General features: G+C 40.0%; 1 protein-coding gene across 2 annotated transcripts in view; it reads right to left on the minus strand.

The window, feature by feature from the left end:
• Window positions 1–11,778, minus strand: part of SLC24A3 (solute carrier family 24 member 3) — a 762,044-nt gene extending 750,266 nt beyond the window's left edge. The window contains exon 1 of one of the 2 annotated variants that reach the window (XM_007476642.3): window positions 9,709–11,778. In XM_007476642.3, coding sequence (XP_007476704.1) covers window positions 9,709–10,054 — 346 coding nt within the window. In that variant the 5' untranslated portion in view covers window positions 10,055–11,778. The remainder of the gene's footprint in view (window positions 1–9,708) is intronic. The other variant, XM_016427591.2, reaches the window with a different exon arrangement.
• Between the last annotated feature and the right edge of the window lie 4,361 nt (window positions 11,779–16,139).

Here is a 16,139-nt window from a genome sequence, read left to right on the forward strand (position 1 = left end):
CCTGGCTTCCTTTAAGTGCCAGCTAAAATCCCATTGTCTACAAGAAGTCATTCCTGGTCCCTCTCAATTCTAGCATCTTCCTTCTCTTGATTTCTCCCAATTTCTTTTATCTCTGTTTTGTCTTGTTGTTCATCCTTCATTTTTGAAAATGGCGTCATGAAGGTGATTTCTTGACTTGCATGTGAGTTGGATTCAAATGGGATAGACTTGAATAGTCATTAGCCTCACTCTCTCTTCCAGAATCATCAAAATCCAGTGGCAGGATAAAAGTGAACTGGTGATGACCCAGGATGCAATGGATTACCTGGGCATCTTTGGTGTCTGACCATGCTCATAGCTTATGTTTAAGTTGTTTGCATTGTCATGGAAAAGGGATAGAGATAGGATAAGATTTAAGAGAAGTGGAAGGCTGTCTTTAAGGCACATACTAGCAACTAAAAGGAAAGGATTTTATCAGGCAAAAGACAGAGGAGGAACAGTTTGGAAGTGACAGTGGTTAGAGTGACTTCCTGTAGGTGGTTGGGTTCTTCCTGTCTGAAAGGGTGGAGGAAAGGCTGGCTTGTTGAGCTCATCTACCTTAACCTGACTGTGGAGAAGGAGTAAAATTCTAAATCCTCTTTGGAGGTGCTCTGTTTGACTGGGAAAGAACTAGAAAAGGATCTAACCATACCTGCTGTGCTTCCCGGAAGGGTTTTATCTAAAAATTCTATCAGATTGGCTTTGAGGTTTTATCTCAGGGGTCATCCCTGGGGAGATCTTAGCCATTTTGAGATCAATCATAATGGTTTTTGGAGATAGCTGTTGAACTAAATACTAAGGGTCATAGATAGGTAGCTTAGTCAGCTTTGATGAACACCTACATAGAAATTGGGAGCTAGTAAGTTAGCCAGAAGACCAGAAGGCTCCCTCTTGCGATGAATGTAGAGGATTGTGGGAAACTAGCTAGATCTAGCTAGACTTAGAGTTGGGGACCCCTTGTTCTTATCCTCAGTTTGCATCCCCTCTTATAATAAAAGACATACTGTTGTTTTTTTAATATATCAATTGTCTCCAAGGCATTTGAGCAACTGCTCCAGTGAAAGAAAGTGATTCTGTTTCACACTCACTAACCAGAGGTTAGAATACCTGGAGATCATGGCTGGGTATTCAGGGGAATCCTTAAGTGGAAAGTATTCTATCCACTCTGGCTCTGGGTCTTCCCCCTTTATATTTCTTTTTTTTAGCATGTTGTCTTCCCCTTTTGAATGTGAGCTCCTTAAGAACAAGGACTTTCTTTTGCCTTCCTTGTATCCCCCGTCCTAAGCTCAGTGCCCGACACATAGTAGGCATATTTTAACTGACAGACTATATACAGAACATATCTCAGGAGAAACAGGGGTTTCAACTTTTACCAGCACATATTCCAGATTCCATTGTGCTTGGAGAATACCATCTCTATAAATTTTCTAACATGTAGTTTCAAAGGTGATTATTTCTGTACAGGCCAGGAGTGGGAGGGGGGAAATGTGACAAAACCACTGAGTAAGACATCAGGATACCTTGACTAATAGTTATGGCTCTTCCACTAGGCAGTTGTGTGTTCTCAGACAAATTATTTCCCCTCTCCGGACCTCAGTTTCATCATCTATAAAATGAAAGAACTGGGATTCATTATCTCTAAAGACCCTTCTAGCTTGGAAAAAGGGGAAGTAGGTAACAACTTCTCTGACCTATACCAGTGTCATGAAATGGAAAACTTGGAAGCCTGAAATAAATTGAGAAAACTAATAAATTATGACCCAGGCAGATGTGAAATATTCTTAATGATTTTTGAATAAAGGGGATGGGGTCGTGTATAGTTTGTAATAAAATAAAGGAAATTATTTTTCATCTTACTAAACTGCTAGATGAATTTTGCTTTAAAAGCAAAAGAGATACCTTGGAGATACTTCAGAGTTCTCTCCAGCCCTCTGACACCCCCAGCCTGTAAGTTCACAGAGTGCCTTGGATCAGATCACACTGAGGACCATTATAGTCTCTTGAGCTGAGAGAAGGCTTTAACATTGCACATTCCTCTTTTTTCACACTATCATGTTCTGTTTCTACTCTGGTCTCTATGAGACCCTTTCCCCAGTTTAGCCACAGGCATATCTTTGAATCCTGCTGAGAGTATATACTGTTATTTTCTTACTATTTTTCCCTTGGCCCAACTTGCAACTGGCCTTCAAGGACCTAAATCAGGTCTTCTTAATCTTGGATCAATGAGGTTATGAATAGATTTCAGGGAGTATATGGATTTAAGGGGGCAGAATAACACCTTCATTTTTTCACTAACTTTTAACTCAAATTGAGCATTTTCTTTGATTTCTTTTTTAAGCATCACTCTCAAAAGGGGTCCATGGACTTCACCAGTCAAAAGGTTTCAGGACATAAAAAATTAAGAACCCTTGACTTACATGAAACTCATTACTGCCCAAAGTCTCCTACCTGGCTGTTACAACATTCAGAAATAAAAATCTCTTTCTCTCCCTCTCTCATTCTGACCTACACTACCATTGCTTTCCCTTCCTCAGATTTAGGGTCTATCTTTGAAGTTAAATGAAGTTGCCAAAATCGTGTATGTCAAATTAACCTCCACAATTTTAGAAATCTCTTTGTAAATACTAGCTTTGAAATTCTTCTAGGTTTTGCCATCCCTCCAGGGTAAAGGAATCTTCCTAAAAGAATGGGAGGCTAGACAGTTGAAATCTCCAAGAAAAAATCTGGTTCAGAAGATAGCTAAGAAAAGCCAGGAGGAAAGATATATCTATATATGTTTATGCAGAAAATAGAAAAGTTTAAAACCAAATGTGTTTCTAAAATATTGCTGCTCTGATTCCAACATTCTGTTGCTTTTTTACTATAGAATCTAACTGAAAAAGGCAATATAAGACCAGCATCTCCTTAGCATTCTCAAGCCTTTCATTCCCTTTCTGTAACTTTACATCTAATTATTGCCCTTGAAACAGAAATCTCCCTATGATGAATTCATATCTATCTTAAGCAATACACTGTCTACTCCAAAAGCAATGAAGTAAGCCAAATCAACCTCTGAAGTTCTTTTTTCCTCCATTTTTATGTCCATTTTTTAAATTGAAACTCTATTCTAAACCAACCCCCACCCCCCATTCTAGAATTCAGGATTAGCATTGGTCCTTTTCAGAAATTCCTGATTACTCTGATGTCCCTTTTACAAAGTAAGTGCATGATAGGTGGAGAGGTGGTTGTATTACCCTTGTTTGACAGATAAGAAAAACGAAGATCTAAAGAAGTTAAATTACTTGTCCATGATCACACATGTGAATGGCAAAGTCCAGTTCAGAACTCGGGTCCTCTGACTCTACTTTTTCCATGCTGCCACCTTTGAGAGAAACTTATTTCACTTTTCATTTTAAAACCAAAATAAGGTCCACAGAAAGCTCACCCAGAGCACATGAAAGTTACCAATGTTTGCTATAGAAACTAAAATAAAAACCCAATAGCAAACAAATTGGACACATATATATCAGGTATGTATTTATGTATATATATACACATATATATGTAGAGGTTTGACAAGGGGAATTCCAAAATCAACTTGACTTTACAAGATGATGAACCTCTATTTGGAACTTTGTATTTTATCAATTAATAAAGGAAGAAAGCAAGCATTTATTAAGCAGGTATATAACTATATGCCAACTACTCTGCTAAGCACTTTATAAATATTATCTCAGTTGGCCCTCACAAAAGCCCTGAAAGGTAGGTGTTATTATCCGCACTGAGGAAATTGAGGCAGACAGAAGTTAAATGAGTTGTCAGAGTCACATTATCAGAAAATGTCGGAGGTTGGATTTGAACTCAGACCTTCCTGATTCCAGGTCCAGAACTTTATCTACTGAGCCACATAGCTACCTCTTAATGATGAATTGGTCACCTTGAATTGTTTTGGACCTACTGTGAATACACTGGGAGTTGGAGTCTTTGGGGGATTCTTTCCCCCTTTCTGGCCAAACCAAAAAGCACCAGAATTTAAGTGTCCAGCCTCTTCCCTTTCTACCTTCCCACAATGCACATTCATGTGTGCATACACACATATGATATAACTGATATAATTGACCTGTCCTGAATGCCCCCTTTAGACAAAGTTCCTTGAGAGCTAGGGGCTGGTTTTGTGTGTTTGCTGGGTTTTTTTTTTTTGCCTTTTCTTTGTGACTACAGCTCTTGGTAGTGTCTAGCACATAGTAGGTGCTTAATAAAAGCTTAATGACCAACTGGTTGACTGAGAAGGGTTTCAGAGACTTCACAGAGTGCCACAGGAAAATGTGAACCTTGGATTTGGTCCATCCTTCTCATTGTTCCAAGGAAGCTGAAACCCAAGGGAAGACTTGCCTAAGGTCACCCAGTAGTTACAATCTAGGCCCATTGGAGAATCATTTGTTCTCACCATGTTGCCTAAGGGGAGAGTTTAGGGTGCGGAATTTTTAAAGAGAAAAAAGATCATTTCCAGAGAAGCACCACCAGCCTAAGACTTTCTTTTTCTATCCCAAGCTAGAGAGTCCAGGGATCTGTCTGTCTGAAGATAAAAGAGAGAGTTCCTGGGTAGCACTAGCCTCAGGGTTACTTCAGGATTCAAGAGTTCTTCCTAGAGAGAAAATTGGGAATTTCCTAGATAATGCCTAGTTACTGGATGACCCAGCATTGAGGAAGAAGGGTGGAGGCATTGTCTTTTGGAGGAGAGAGAAGAGAACAATAGAATCTAACCCAATAGTTGGAGGAGGGGGAGTGCCTTGAGAAATAACCTCTAAAGAAGAGATTTAAGCAAATGATCCTCATACTATAAAGGAACATAAGGCTTGGGTTTTGCTCATGACAATTACTTAAGTTACTTGGACTGATGGGAAGGGGGGAAGGGTCCCTCCTTGAATAACCCTGAGTTCATTTCTTTCCAAAAGAGTTCAAACTCTCAGGACATTATTGTCAGATTAGAGGTTTGTCTAGTCCCCAGAGTGAACTCACCTTAAAGACCCAGGGAATTCCACTCTAGTGATGCCAAATTTGTTTGGGGGCGGGGGGGGGGGGGGGGGGGGGAGGGGATTATGACTATTTATAGGCTACTTTATATTCCTTACAAAACTTTGACATTTTCTATTGGATACAACAAAGGCTGTCTTGTACTGATTATATTGCTACTTTGAATAAATGCGTGGAATCTAAGAACCCTTTTTCCAATACCAATGGTGACTTACACATGAGCTATAAACAAACTATTCAGACTCTGAAAGAATCTCCAACTAGAGGCAAAAAAACACCAAAAAGATATGATTTAGTGGTTATTGCCAAGAATGAACTTGCCTAACATAAGTCCAAAGAAAGGGGTGACAATTCACACAGGTTAAGTGTATAATAATGTGCCAGAACTTACAGAAAGTTGACCTCAGAGTTATGAAGACCAGGGTTACCACCTCTGACCAGAGTGACTGTGGGCCCTAAAATTATAGCACAGTTGCTGAGCTGCATTGATATTACTTTCTTAAGGGAGTACCTCAGATCAGTAAAATCACAGTTCTAATTCTCTCTCTATCTCTCTGTCTCTGTCTCTGTCTCTGTCTGTCTCTCTCTCTCTCTGTCTGTCTCTCTGACTCTATCTCTGACTCTGTCTCTCTCCTTGGTTTACTATTGGATATTTTTTATTCGTATATATTGACATTCTCATACTCATTACCTACATTCAATCCAACTTTGTTTCTTCTTAAGGATGAAGATGTTTCAACAATACATGAAACTGGTGAATGGTATACATATATACATTTATACATCATAATCCTAGAATCAGGTATTCAAGACTGGCTCTACTTTTTTACTCATTATATTACAACAATCAAGTCATTTAGCTTCTCTGACATTCCCCTTCCTGGAACTTCCCCCATCCATAAAATTTGGGTGATGACATTTGTTCTTCCAAAGTCATAAAAGAGTTTTGAGGATCAGATGAAATCATATATGTGAAAGCATTTTGTAAACTATAATGCAGTCTTTAAATGGCAGCTGTAATTGGTATCATTATTTCTCCACTGGGCTTTGAAAGAAGAGAACAGAAAATGTGACTTTGGCAGGTAACAGGAGGAGAGGGAAAGAAACCAAAGCACTGGACTTCTGTAAAAAAGTCTTGAAGGTTTCTTCCATTCCTGACCTGCAGAGTGGCTTAACAAATTCATGTGTTAATTAAGTATCCCTCCCAAGGAGAAACCAATCTGGATTGAATTGAGGTAGTAGTCATGAATAGAATTTCATGAGTAGGAGAATCTCACAAGATAATAGGTGACAATGTAAAAGGATCTCTGTTATACATTTTTTTTTATTTTGACTTATCTAAATGTACTATTTTTAAAACAAATCAGTACATACAAAATGCAAGTATCTAAGCCATTACATTATCTAATGTTTAGAAGTAACAACAATCTTGACATGCCTTATTGGTAAATAAATAAAACATTAGCTTTGATCATTAGGCTCTGTGTATGTGTGTGAGTGTGTGTGTGTGTGTGTGTGTGTGTGTGTGTGTGTGTTAAAGAGTTTTACTAACAGAGGAACATGGATTCTGAAAAGCAAAGGAAAGGTATGAGGAATCAAAGTTCTAGGGATCTGATCATTACTCTAAAGTAAATTATTCAGTTCCTCTGACTCTCACTAAGTCCAGGTTTTGAAATAGGGTTAAATTTTATTTTTCATTATTAGAGTAACAGAATCATTGGATTCTGAGATGGGAAGAACCTGAAAAGTATCCAGTTGAACTCCATCATTTTGTAATTGAAGAAACTGAGGCTCAGAGCAATAAAATACCTTCTTTAAGATCACACAGGGTGCAGTGCTGGTCTTCTACCTCCAAGGTCAGGGAATTTCCTACTATATACTTTTCCTAAGGACTAATAATCCATTTAGAGGATTTAATGTTTCTCATTTCAGTCACTTTCCAAATACTTAAATTTCATAAACTTACAAAGAATTTGCCAATTCTTTTGGATGTAAATAAATCTGTGTTGAGGGATTACACTGAAAGACTGTGCCTTGCTACAAAATCCCTTCATGGCTTACGATGAAATGGAATTATCAATATTTGATGGAGGAAAAAGTTATTAGAGACAAAACTACAAATAACATTTCTTTGGGGGGAAATGAAGCACAGTGTCCTCCATAATTTTGTCTACTCTTTTCAATCTTAGTCTTATAGAAACTAATTCATAGGTCTGAAAATGGGGTTATATGTTCTAGCTACTAAAAAGAAAAATGAGAAAAAAGAAGGGAAATGGGGGAGATGTGTGCATAAAGTAGAGACAGTGGGAGATTAGACCATATCTGAGTCAGTAACTACCTGAAAAAGAAATGTCACTTCTGGGGAAATCATTTCAAAATGGCATACTAGTCATCAAGTTTCTTTAGTGGATGACAATCACAAGCCTGCCACTTTTCTCTAAGGGCATGCAGCCCCCTGCAGTAGATAGATTTAACTGTATGGCTCATTCTTATTTTGGAAATTAGAAATATCTTTTAAACCCTGGAAAGTGTACAGAACTAAATGAGTCACATAGCATAAACATGAAAACTGGAGGAACAAATGGACAAGATGTAATTTATTTGGAATGGTCCCTCCTAAAGACGAAAGAAACTATAAACTGCACTTTTCACCTCATAAAAGGGAATTAATGAAAAACTCCTCTTAATAAAAATTAGCTAATCAACCAATTCTTTGGTAGCTCAGAAACCCCATTTGAAGAGATGCTTTGTCTTCACTCAAATAAGCACAATCTCCTTAACAGTGACAATTCCCTTTGTAGAATGATAGCACCTTGGGGGAAAATGGAAGAGTGGTTCTCTTAACATTCACTTGACTATATGGCCAGAGGATCATTGATGATAAAGTCTGGTCAAGAAACTCTGCAGTTCAAATTCCAAGGCTGATCATTTGGCTTGAATGGGCCATAATGCTGTCTTTCCAATATTTAAGTATCCCAAGTTTATTAAACACTGTGAAAGCTTTATGCCATCATCAAATTGAATTTATATAATTTTTCATATAACTTTATGCTAGGATTACTCTGATCATCCATTTAGAGCTAGAATAAGCCACATGGGTCATTTAAGCCAAACCTTCAATTATAGGAGAAAACTGAGATTCAATGAGACTAAGTGACTACCCCAAGGTCACACAATCAGTAATTGGCAGACTTGGGATAGATCCCAGGGCCTCTATCTCCAAGACCAGTACTCTTCCCATTGTACCAACCCTTGCTTGTGATTTTATTTTTCACAAACATTTGGATGATTTCCTATTAAATGTGTCATTTAAATGCACAGAACATGAAATGGTCAGTTCTATGGAAATTACTCTTCCTGAACCCTTATTTTCTGAGGCAACTAAACACCTTGGGCTAAATGTAGTTTTCAGTGAACAACTGTCCTGTCTACAATTCTTCTCCATGGATTAATTCTGCCATGGAAGAATACAGGATGAATTTTTTTTTTAAAAAAGAGTATGGTTCAGAACTGTAGTTAACTTGGGGGTGGGGGGTTGGGATAAGCAGTGAGTGACAGGGATGGAATTAATTTCTAGATTCAGGTAGTAGAGTCCAGTCATTTTTCTTCCCATCAGAGTTACAAGAAAACGTTGCTTTTTGAAAAGGAGCAGACTGGATTGCCAAAACATAAGTCAGAAGAATACAAAATACAAGTGTAAGATGTCTCCCTGATAGATAACTAGTTTAAGGGAACTAAGTGGGACTGTAAACTCTTCTTAAAGGGTCAACAGTTTTTTTTGCATTAAAAGTTAGGTTTGTTCTCTGACAGCATGAGCCTGTCTAGCAAAGGTGTCTTTGATGCTTTCTGCTCCCTTCATCCACAGAAAACCCAGCATGGTCTTATGTGCAGGAATTTAAGGAAAAAAAATCATTCCTTCTATTCCACATGCACATGGGATTTACAGGTGGTTACCTTAGAAAGGTGTCACTAAGAACTAAGGACGGATGTCTGTAGGAAATTATGATCTTTGGAAACCTGGGAGGGTAACTTTATTTGCAGCGGTGAGTGGGTTATTTCTGAGGTCACTTCGACAAGTTTCTGTTGGAAGGGAGATTGTGTTTCCCCTTTTCCATTTCACAAAAGCTGGGGGATGGGAAGGCAAAGCAAAGTATGTGTGACAAGCCCAAGATGGGCATTCCCAACAATTCTAGACCAACACCAACAGATTCAAACAATTCTCCAGTACCCCAGCTCTCCTTGTCCTCTGCCCCTCTTAATCTTCAAGATTCTTCTACCAAGAGGTACATGACCACAAAGGCAGGTTAGTCATTGTTTGCTCCCCATTCTACTGAGCCCCTCATTCTCCAGTTCTCTCTCGACAATGCTGGGGGCATTGACTGGGGGGAGGTGATTTGGTAAAGCACAGCTCCGAGTGAGGGTGACTGCCCCGGTGACCTCACTCTCCATTCCCAATCCTCTAAACCACACCATCAGGAACACCTTGACTCAAATACAATCCATACTGAAATTAGCAACCCCCATTCCCTTCCGCTGCCCCCCACTCTCAAAACACACACACACACACACACACACACACACACACACACACACACACACACACACACACAGTCAACCCCGAGAAGATGCCTCGCGAGTCCCCCGTGATCCGTAACGCCAACTCGGGCAGAAACTCACCGGCTTTCTCAGCCCAGTTACCCAGGGACGAGAGGAGCAGCAGGAGCGAACCCAGAAAGCAGACCTGGCCCAGCAGCAGCTCCTTTCTTTTCCTCCGAGCCCGGAGCCGGTGCTGGTAGCTGGGCAGGAGTGGCAGCATCTCTGACTGCTGGAGGGGCAGCGGTGGCTGCGGTGGCCGGGGCAGGAGAAGTAGGCGGCTGCGAGCAGGGGCGGGAGCCGGAGCTGGAGCTGGAGCCGAAGCCAGAGCCGGAGCCGGAGCCAAGGCTGGAGCCAGAGCAACAGCTGCAACGGCCGCCGGAGCCTGCTGCCCGCTCCCCTTCTCCAGCGCCAGCTTCACTACATCCATTAGCTTTTCCCTGCGCACACACACACACACACACAGACACACGCACACACACTCGCACACTCACGCGCGCACACACGCGCGCGCTCACACACACACACTCCTCGCTCTCGCTCCTTCTCTTCTGCTGGCAAGCAAAGAGAAGAACCAGGGGAAGGGGCAGTGGGAGCAAGAATAGGGTCCGGGCTCCCCCGAGTCTGTGGGTGCACGGGAGGGAGAATCAGCGGCTTGCAAACTCCACCCGGCAGGCTCGCGGAAGCCCCTGGATTTTCCTCTCGCTCCCTCTGTTCACCAAGCCCACCCCTAACTACCCGCCTGCCCCCACTTCTAGGCTGTGCAAAGGCAGGAAACCAAGTCCTCCTAATCCATGGGTCCGAGGGCTACCACCCCTTCCTCCCCTTGAACGAGATCACAGCCTGTAGGAGAAGGACTGAGGCTTGGGACCCCGGGAGGCAGCGGAGGTGGCGGCGGAGGCGTGGGGAGGAGAAGGGAGGAGGAGAGGTGGAGAAGGAGGAGGAGGAGGAGGAGGAAGAAGAGGAGGAGGGTTTGCCATGGATGCAGCCCTGGGTCTTGCCAGCTCTGTCTGAAACGGTATGGAAGAGAAAGAGGGGTGTGTGTATCTGTGTGTGTGTGTGTGTGTGTGTGTGTGTGTGTGTGTGTGTGTGTGAGAGAGAGAGAGAGAGAGAGAGAGAGAGAGAGAGAGAGAGAGAGAGAGAGAGAGAGAGAGACCTGAGAGGAGAAGGAGGAAAAATGAAGAAGGAGGGAGCTCAGTGCTGTTGCCTTTGGTGCTGGAGGACGGAGAGAAGAATAAGAGAGAGTGGATGAGGGAGAACACAGAAATAAACACAAAGAAGCAAGGGAAAAGGTGTCAGAGAAAGGATACACTTGAAACTTTCCCATCTCCTTGAGTCTTTTAGGGTCTCCCTCTCCTCCCTCTCACCCCACCCTTTTTTCCCTTTGGGGTGTCACTATCCTGAGTGGGGGAGCTATTGAAATTCTTCCTTCACTGCCTCCACTCTCTACCTGCTTTTCCCTTAACCCTGCCCCCACGAAGATCCTCCAGGATCTCCTTAAACCAGGACAACCCGATATTCTGTCCTGGCCATTCTTGCCATGTTTGGAAACCTCTTGACAGGTCCCCCCTCCTTTTTGCTTTTTGGAGCATTCATCTCTACCCATTCATTTTCCCTCTCTGTATTGAAATGTGACTTGAAGAAAACAGTATGACCCTCTCTCCCTACACACAGGCCCACTGTTTTTTTTTGGTGGTGGTGATTGTTTCCCCACTCATGGAAAACAGTTGACCAATTGGGCCAAGTCAAGCTAGCATCATAGCTATCTCTGATGGCCTTTGGATAGGAAGCATACACATAGAAAAGGGATATTATTTTCTATAAAGGAAGCATAAAATTGACTGGTTCCCTATCTAACAACAGAAATGTCAACTTACTTATACCCTTACTAAGTACCTTTCATAATTGCACTTATCCCAAACAACTTTGTGAGGGTCTTTTATATTCTGGCAAAACAAAGAGGAAGGTAATCCACACCAGATCTAATTTAAGAAGCTTAAGTCTTTCAGGACTGTTTTTTGGAATCACCTCCCTTTTCTAACCTAGTAACTCACTAGAGTAGTTAGATTTGTGGGAACTCCATGAGTTAAGAAACTGACCAGCCTCCTCTCTCATATCCCCCTCAAAAAAAAAAATCCTTCACTCTCATGTGGAAATAAATGGTCTTGTTCAAAAGTGGATCCTGGACAAACAAGGGATTCTGTGTCTGTGTGATTATCTTAGATGGAATCAGATTGGATCAGTAAACTGTGGGGAGAAAGGATGAAGGGAAACTCCTGGCATGATTTTACACTTGGAGCGTAGGGAGGATCCACATCCATCCTCACTGCCTGGTTCTGGCAGGACTACAGATTGGACTGCACTTACACAAGCCAGGATTCCCCCACCTCCTGCCCTCCAACCCTAGTCCCCACAACTGATTTCCTATCAGTACTGATTCCAGCAACAAACAAATCAAATGGTAAACTTTATTCTCTACAAAATATAATCTCTTTCTACTTCTTCTGTCTCTGCTCTTCTCCTGTCTCTTCTCTTCACCCACCCCCAGATCTCTGCCTAGCTATGAATGGAAGGAGTAACTACTCAGCCCTCTGAATCCTAGTTCATGGCCTTATTTTGCCTCAGTTTGGCTCATTCTCTCTGAACCAGGTAGATAGATAGATATATACTATTACTGTCAGATTGCTCAAGGATGCCAGGTAGTCATGACAATTGAAAAATAAATACTATGATCCCCAAGGCAATGTGGTTTGATAATTCAGCACACCAAAATACCTTGATCTGATAGGTTTCCAGAAAAGAAAAAAGTAGTTCTAGTTTAAGAGATCTGAACAACTCTACCTTTTAAGTAACTCAAGAAACCATTCCAAATTTGCCCCTAGTTGTATCTGGAAAGAAGTAAGAAGCAGCTCAAGGGGGCTCAGATAAACATAACTATTTCAGGAGAGGTTGCGGAATGTTTAGAGTCATAAATGGATGAAAAAAAATGGGGATTGGACAAGGAGGGAGACTAAAGGAACAAGAAAGAGCAAACAAGTTAACTGTCAGCTTCAAGGAATTCATCTCCAATTTAGCCCCCCCCACCCCCCCACCCCCCAGCTAGACTTCACTCCTATGGCTCACAGAAAAAAAAATTTATTTAAACTGAAATTTTTTTGGCAGGCTTCCTGGGATAGATTAAAGCAGGTTTGAAGTAAAGCAGAAGAATCTTCCAAATAGCTAACCTATTGGGAAAGAATGGGGGTATGGAAATCTCTAGTCAGCTATTTGGTAGCTTGTTACACCTGATGGACAACTAAGTAAGAAGGTTCTTCATTAGAGAATGGCCTGCAGAATAAAGAATCTTCTCTTTACTCCTCCACAGCCAAGTTATAAGGGTCTAGGAGGCTTTTAAGTCATCTGTCAATATAGGAGAAATAGAAGGAAAATAGTTCTCAGTGGACACTATTTCCAAAAGGAAAGCTTTTATTTTTGTCTTGTTTTATTTCCCTACCCCCCAAATGCACATTCTCTCCATGACAGTCTCCCCTTATGACCCATTAATAGGAATCTTAGAAAAAAAGGAGGGTAGGAGAAATCAGAATTATCAATCCTGTTCTTGTGCCACACATACACACACATGTGCACAAACATACACAGCTTTGTCGTTTTCATTTGTCTTTGCAGTATTTCAGATTTTGAACTCAAAGAAGCATGAAGAAAAAAATTTAGAAAGATTCTAATAGTTTGTTTTATTTTGTCATGTATGTCTGTTTATAGGAACTACCTCATCTTCTTTTTCTCCTCTGTCTCATTTTTACATAAACTCTCAAGCCTCAACTCTGAGATGTCTAGAAGATCTTGGCCTATTTAGGCATAGCATACCCCAGTTGACCTTTTTTCCCCTAATCATTAAGTTGATATCAAAAGCAAAAATGTCTTCTACCTATACATTCACTGGAATTATCACAGCCTAAGGCAGTGTTGGCAAAGTATTGGCACATGTGACAAGGAGGGGAGCTGCTCCATTTCTCCTCTTCCCAGGGCCTGAGAACATTTTTTGCATGCCCCATCCCACTGTCTAGTCTCTCAAAAGGAGCACTTCCTCCCTCCCCTCTCTGGGGTAATGTGGGGGCTTACAAAGGCAGCTTGAAGTTGCAGTTTGGGCACCTTCACCAACCCTGGTCTAAGGTAAACCTTCCTCTAGGATAACACATACCTCCTTATACTATATTTTGAGAGTAACTTCCCTCTCCAAAAATTCAGAATGTCCATAACTAACAGTAGCTTACTGGACATAAGCAAAGCTGTTGTCTAGGTAACAGGCAACTGGCAGGTGATTTTCATCAAGTCCCTGGGGGAAGAAACAATCAGTTGTTTGACAAGTCAATTCATTCAGAATGGTTGATCAGGTAACCCTATGCAGATGCATTCTAGGGAACAAAGAATGGGTAAATGAGACATTTTTTTTAATTTTGATAAGAATAAAGTTCAGAAGTGAGCAGATCAATTCTTTTGGAGCATACTCTTGGATGTATCTGTTCTCCCTAGTACCTCCAAACTTCTCACATCCTCAGTTGTTATGTGTATACTGATACATACATACATACATATAGACTGAAATTAAAAACATATATATGTATATATATATATATTTCAGTTTTTCAATTCAATTTCAATTGTTTGTATATTTTTTTTCAATACAGCAGTCCCAGGGTCCCTAAATCTTATGGTATGGAACCAGATTAAATTCTACCTTGACCATAGTAATAAGCTGCCTCTAATTATCCAAAGATCTTGACAAATATAATCATGAAATCATAGATTTAAAACTGGAAGAACTCTCAAAAACCACCAGTCTAACTTTATTATTTTATGAGGAAATTGAGGCCCAGAAATATTAAGTCACTTGCCTACAATCACACAGGTACAGGGCATACAAGAGTCATCAACTGCTCTAATCTCCTCCAGCAGAAGAAGCAACATTTCAAAGGCAAAGGAAATAATTGTTCTATGTGAATATGTCTAGAAATATCTGTGCGCAATCTTTGTCATAATGTACCTAAATAAAGTGATTACCTGGTTGACAGCATAGCAATACATTTAACTATTATAAGTAAAAAGTATTCGTTCATTCTGTTATATTTTAATTTTCTTTGCATTAATAAATGTGTGAAGGAATTGTGATTCTCACCTCACTTTATATGTTTACATATACATATATATGTCCAGACATATTTATATATGATATATGCACAGACATAGATTGTATGTTTATCTGTATTTCTATATATGTGGGTATATATCTATAGATATAGACATAGATATAGATATATAGACATAGACACATATAGATATAGACTTAGATATAGAAAGATATAGATAGAAATAGATATAGACATAGTTATAGATATGTGTGTATATCTCCAGAGACTTTTTGTTTCTTAGAAAAGTTACAATGGGCCAGAGGATGACTTTGAAGGCAGGAAGACTTAGATTCAAGTTATCTCTCTGAGACATAGTGGCTGAGTGACTATACATGAGTTCTTTAATCTCTCGGTGCTCTAAACAATTCTTTAAAACCATAAGTTGTAGATAAGTTGCCAACCTATAATGGTAGAAGGATTTTTCATAGAGTTCTCAGTATGAAATCACAAGCTCCATCTATAACCCTATCACTAGACCCTAGCACAAGAGATTTATGTATATATTGTATGTAGGTATATATATGTATATATATGAATATATAAATGCAATTGTCTTTAATAAATGTTTGTCAGACTGTTGAATAAATGAGTGAATTGATAAAAGAATGAATGCCAAGTATAGATATGTCTTATTAGTATGTCCCATAGACCAGGCAGGAACTTTCTGGTGTAGGTTTTAATTTTAAAATTCAAGGTTTTGTGTTTTGTGATTATTGCTATTGTTCCCTTTCCCGCTTTTTCTCTGAAAATATAATGGACAAATTTCACTCCTTTTTGAAGAGCTTGCCTAGAATGACTCAATCAATCAGCAAGCATTGATTAAGTCCTATCTTATGCTAGGCACTGGACAGTAAAAACCAAAAAATTTATGGTGCCATTAATAGGAAAGGGTCAAAAGCTAACCTAATATTTACGATATACTTTTTAAATGAAATTTTCTAACTTTTAAAAATTGTTTCCACTTATTTTAAGTGGCTGGATGATAAAAAGAGAAAAAATGTGTGCACTAAGAAAAGTAAATACTTGCTCATGCAAATAAATTTCAGAGCTTTTTTATTTTAAGGAAGAAGGAATGGCTAAATAGAAAAAGTAGGTAAGGGTTTGGATCTGTGTTCAAAATAAGTTCAAAACGAAATACTAATATTTTTGGCAGGTTCATCAAAAAATTTGGATAATTTAGAAAGGATATTTTCCCCCCTCTTCAAACCAAAGCAACATCAATTTCAAAGGGGAATCTCCTTAGGAACAATGGTCAGGCTGGGTCTCTACTCAAAAGCTTTCAATGACTCCTGTCTGGGATGCAAAGTTGGGCTGTCAGGACCCCTTTAC

The sequence above is a fragment of the Monodelphis domestica genome, chromosome 1, assembly GCF_027887165.1.
Source record: "Monodelphis domestica isolate mMonDom1 chromosome 1, mMonDom1.pri, whole genome shotgun sequence".
Classification (NCBI taxonomy): Eukaryota; Metazoa; Chordata; class Mammalia; order Didelphimorphia; family Didelphidae; genus Monodelphis; species Monodelphis domestica.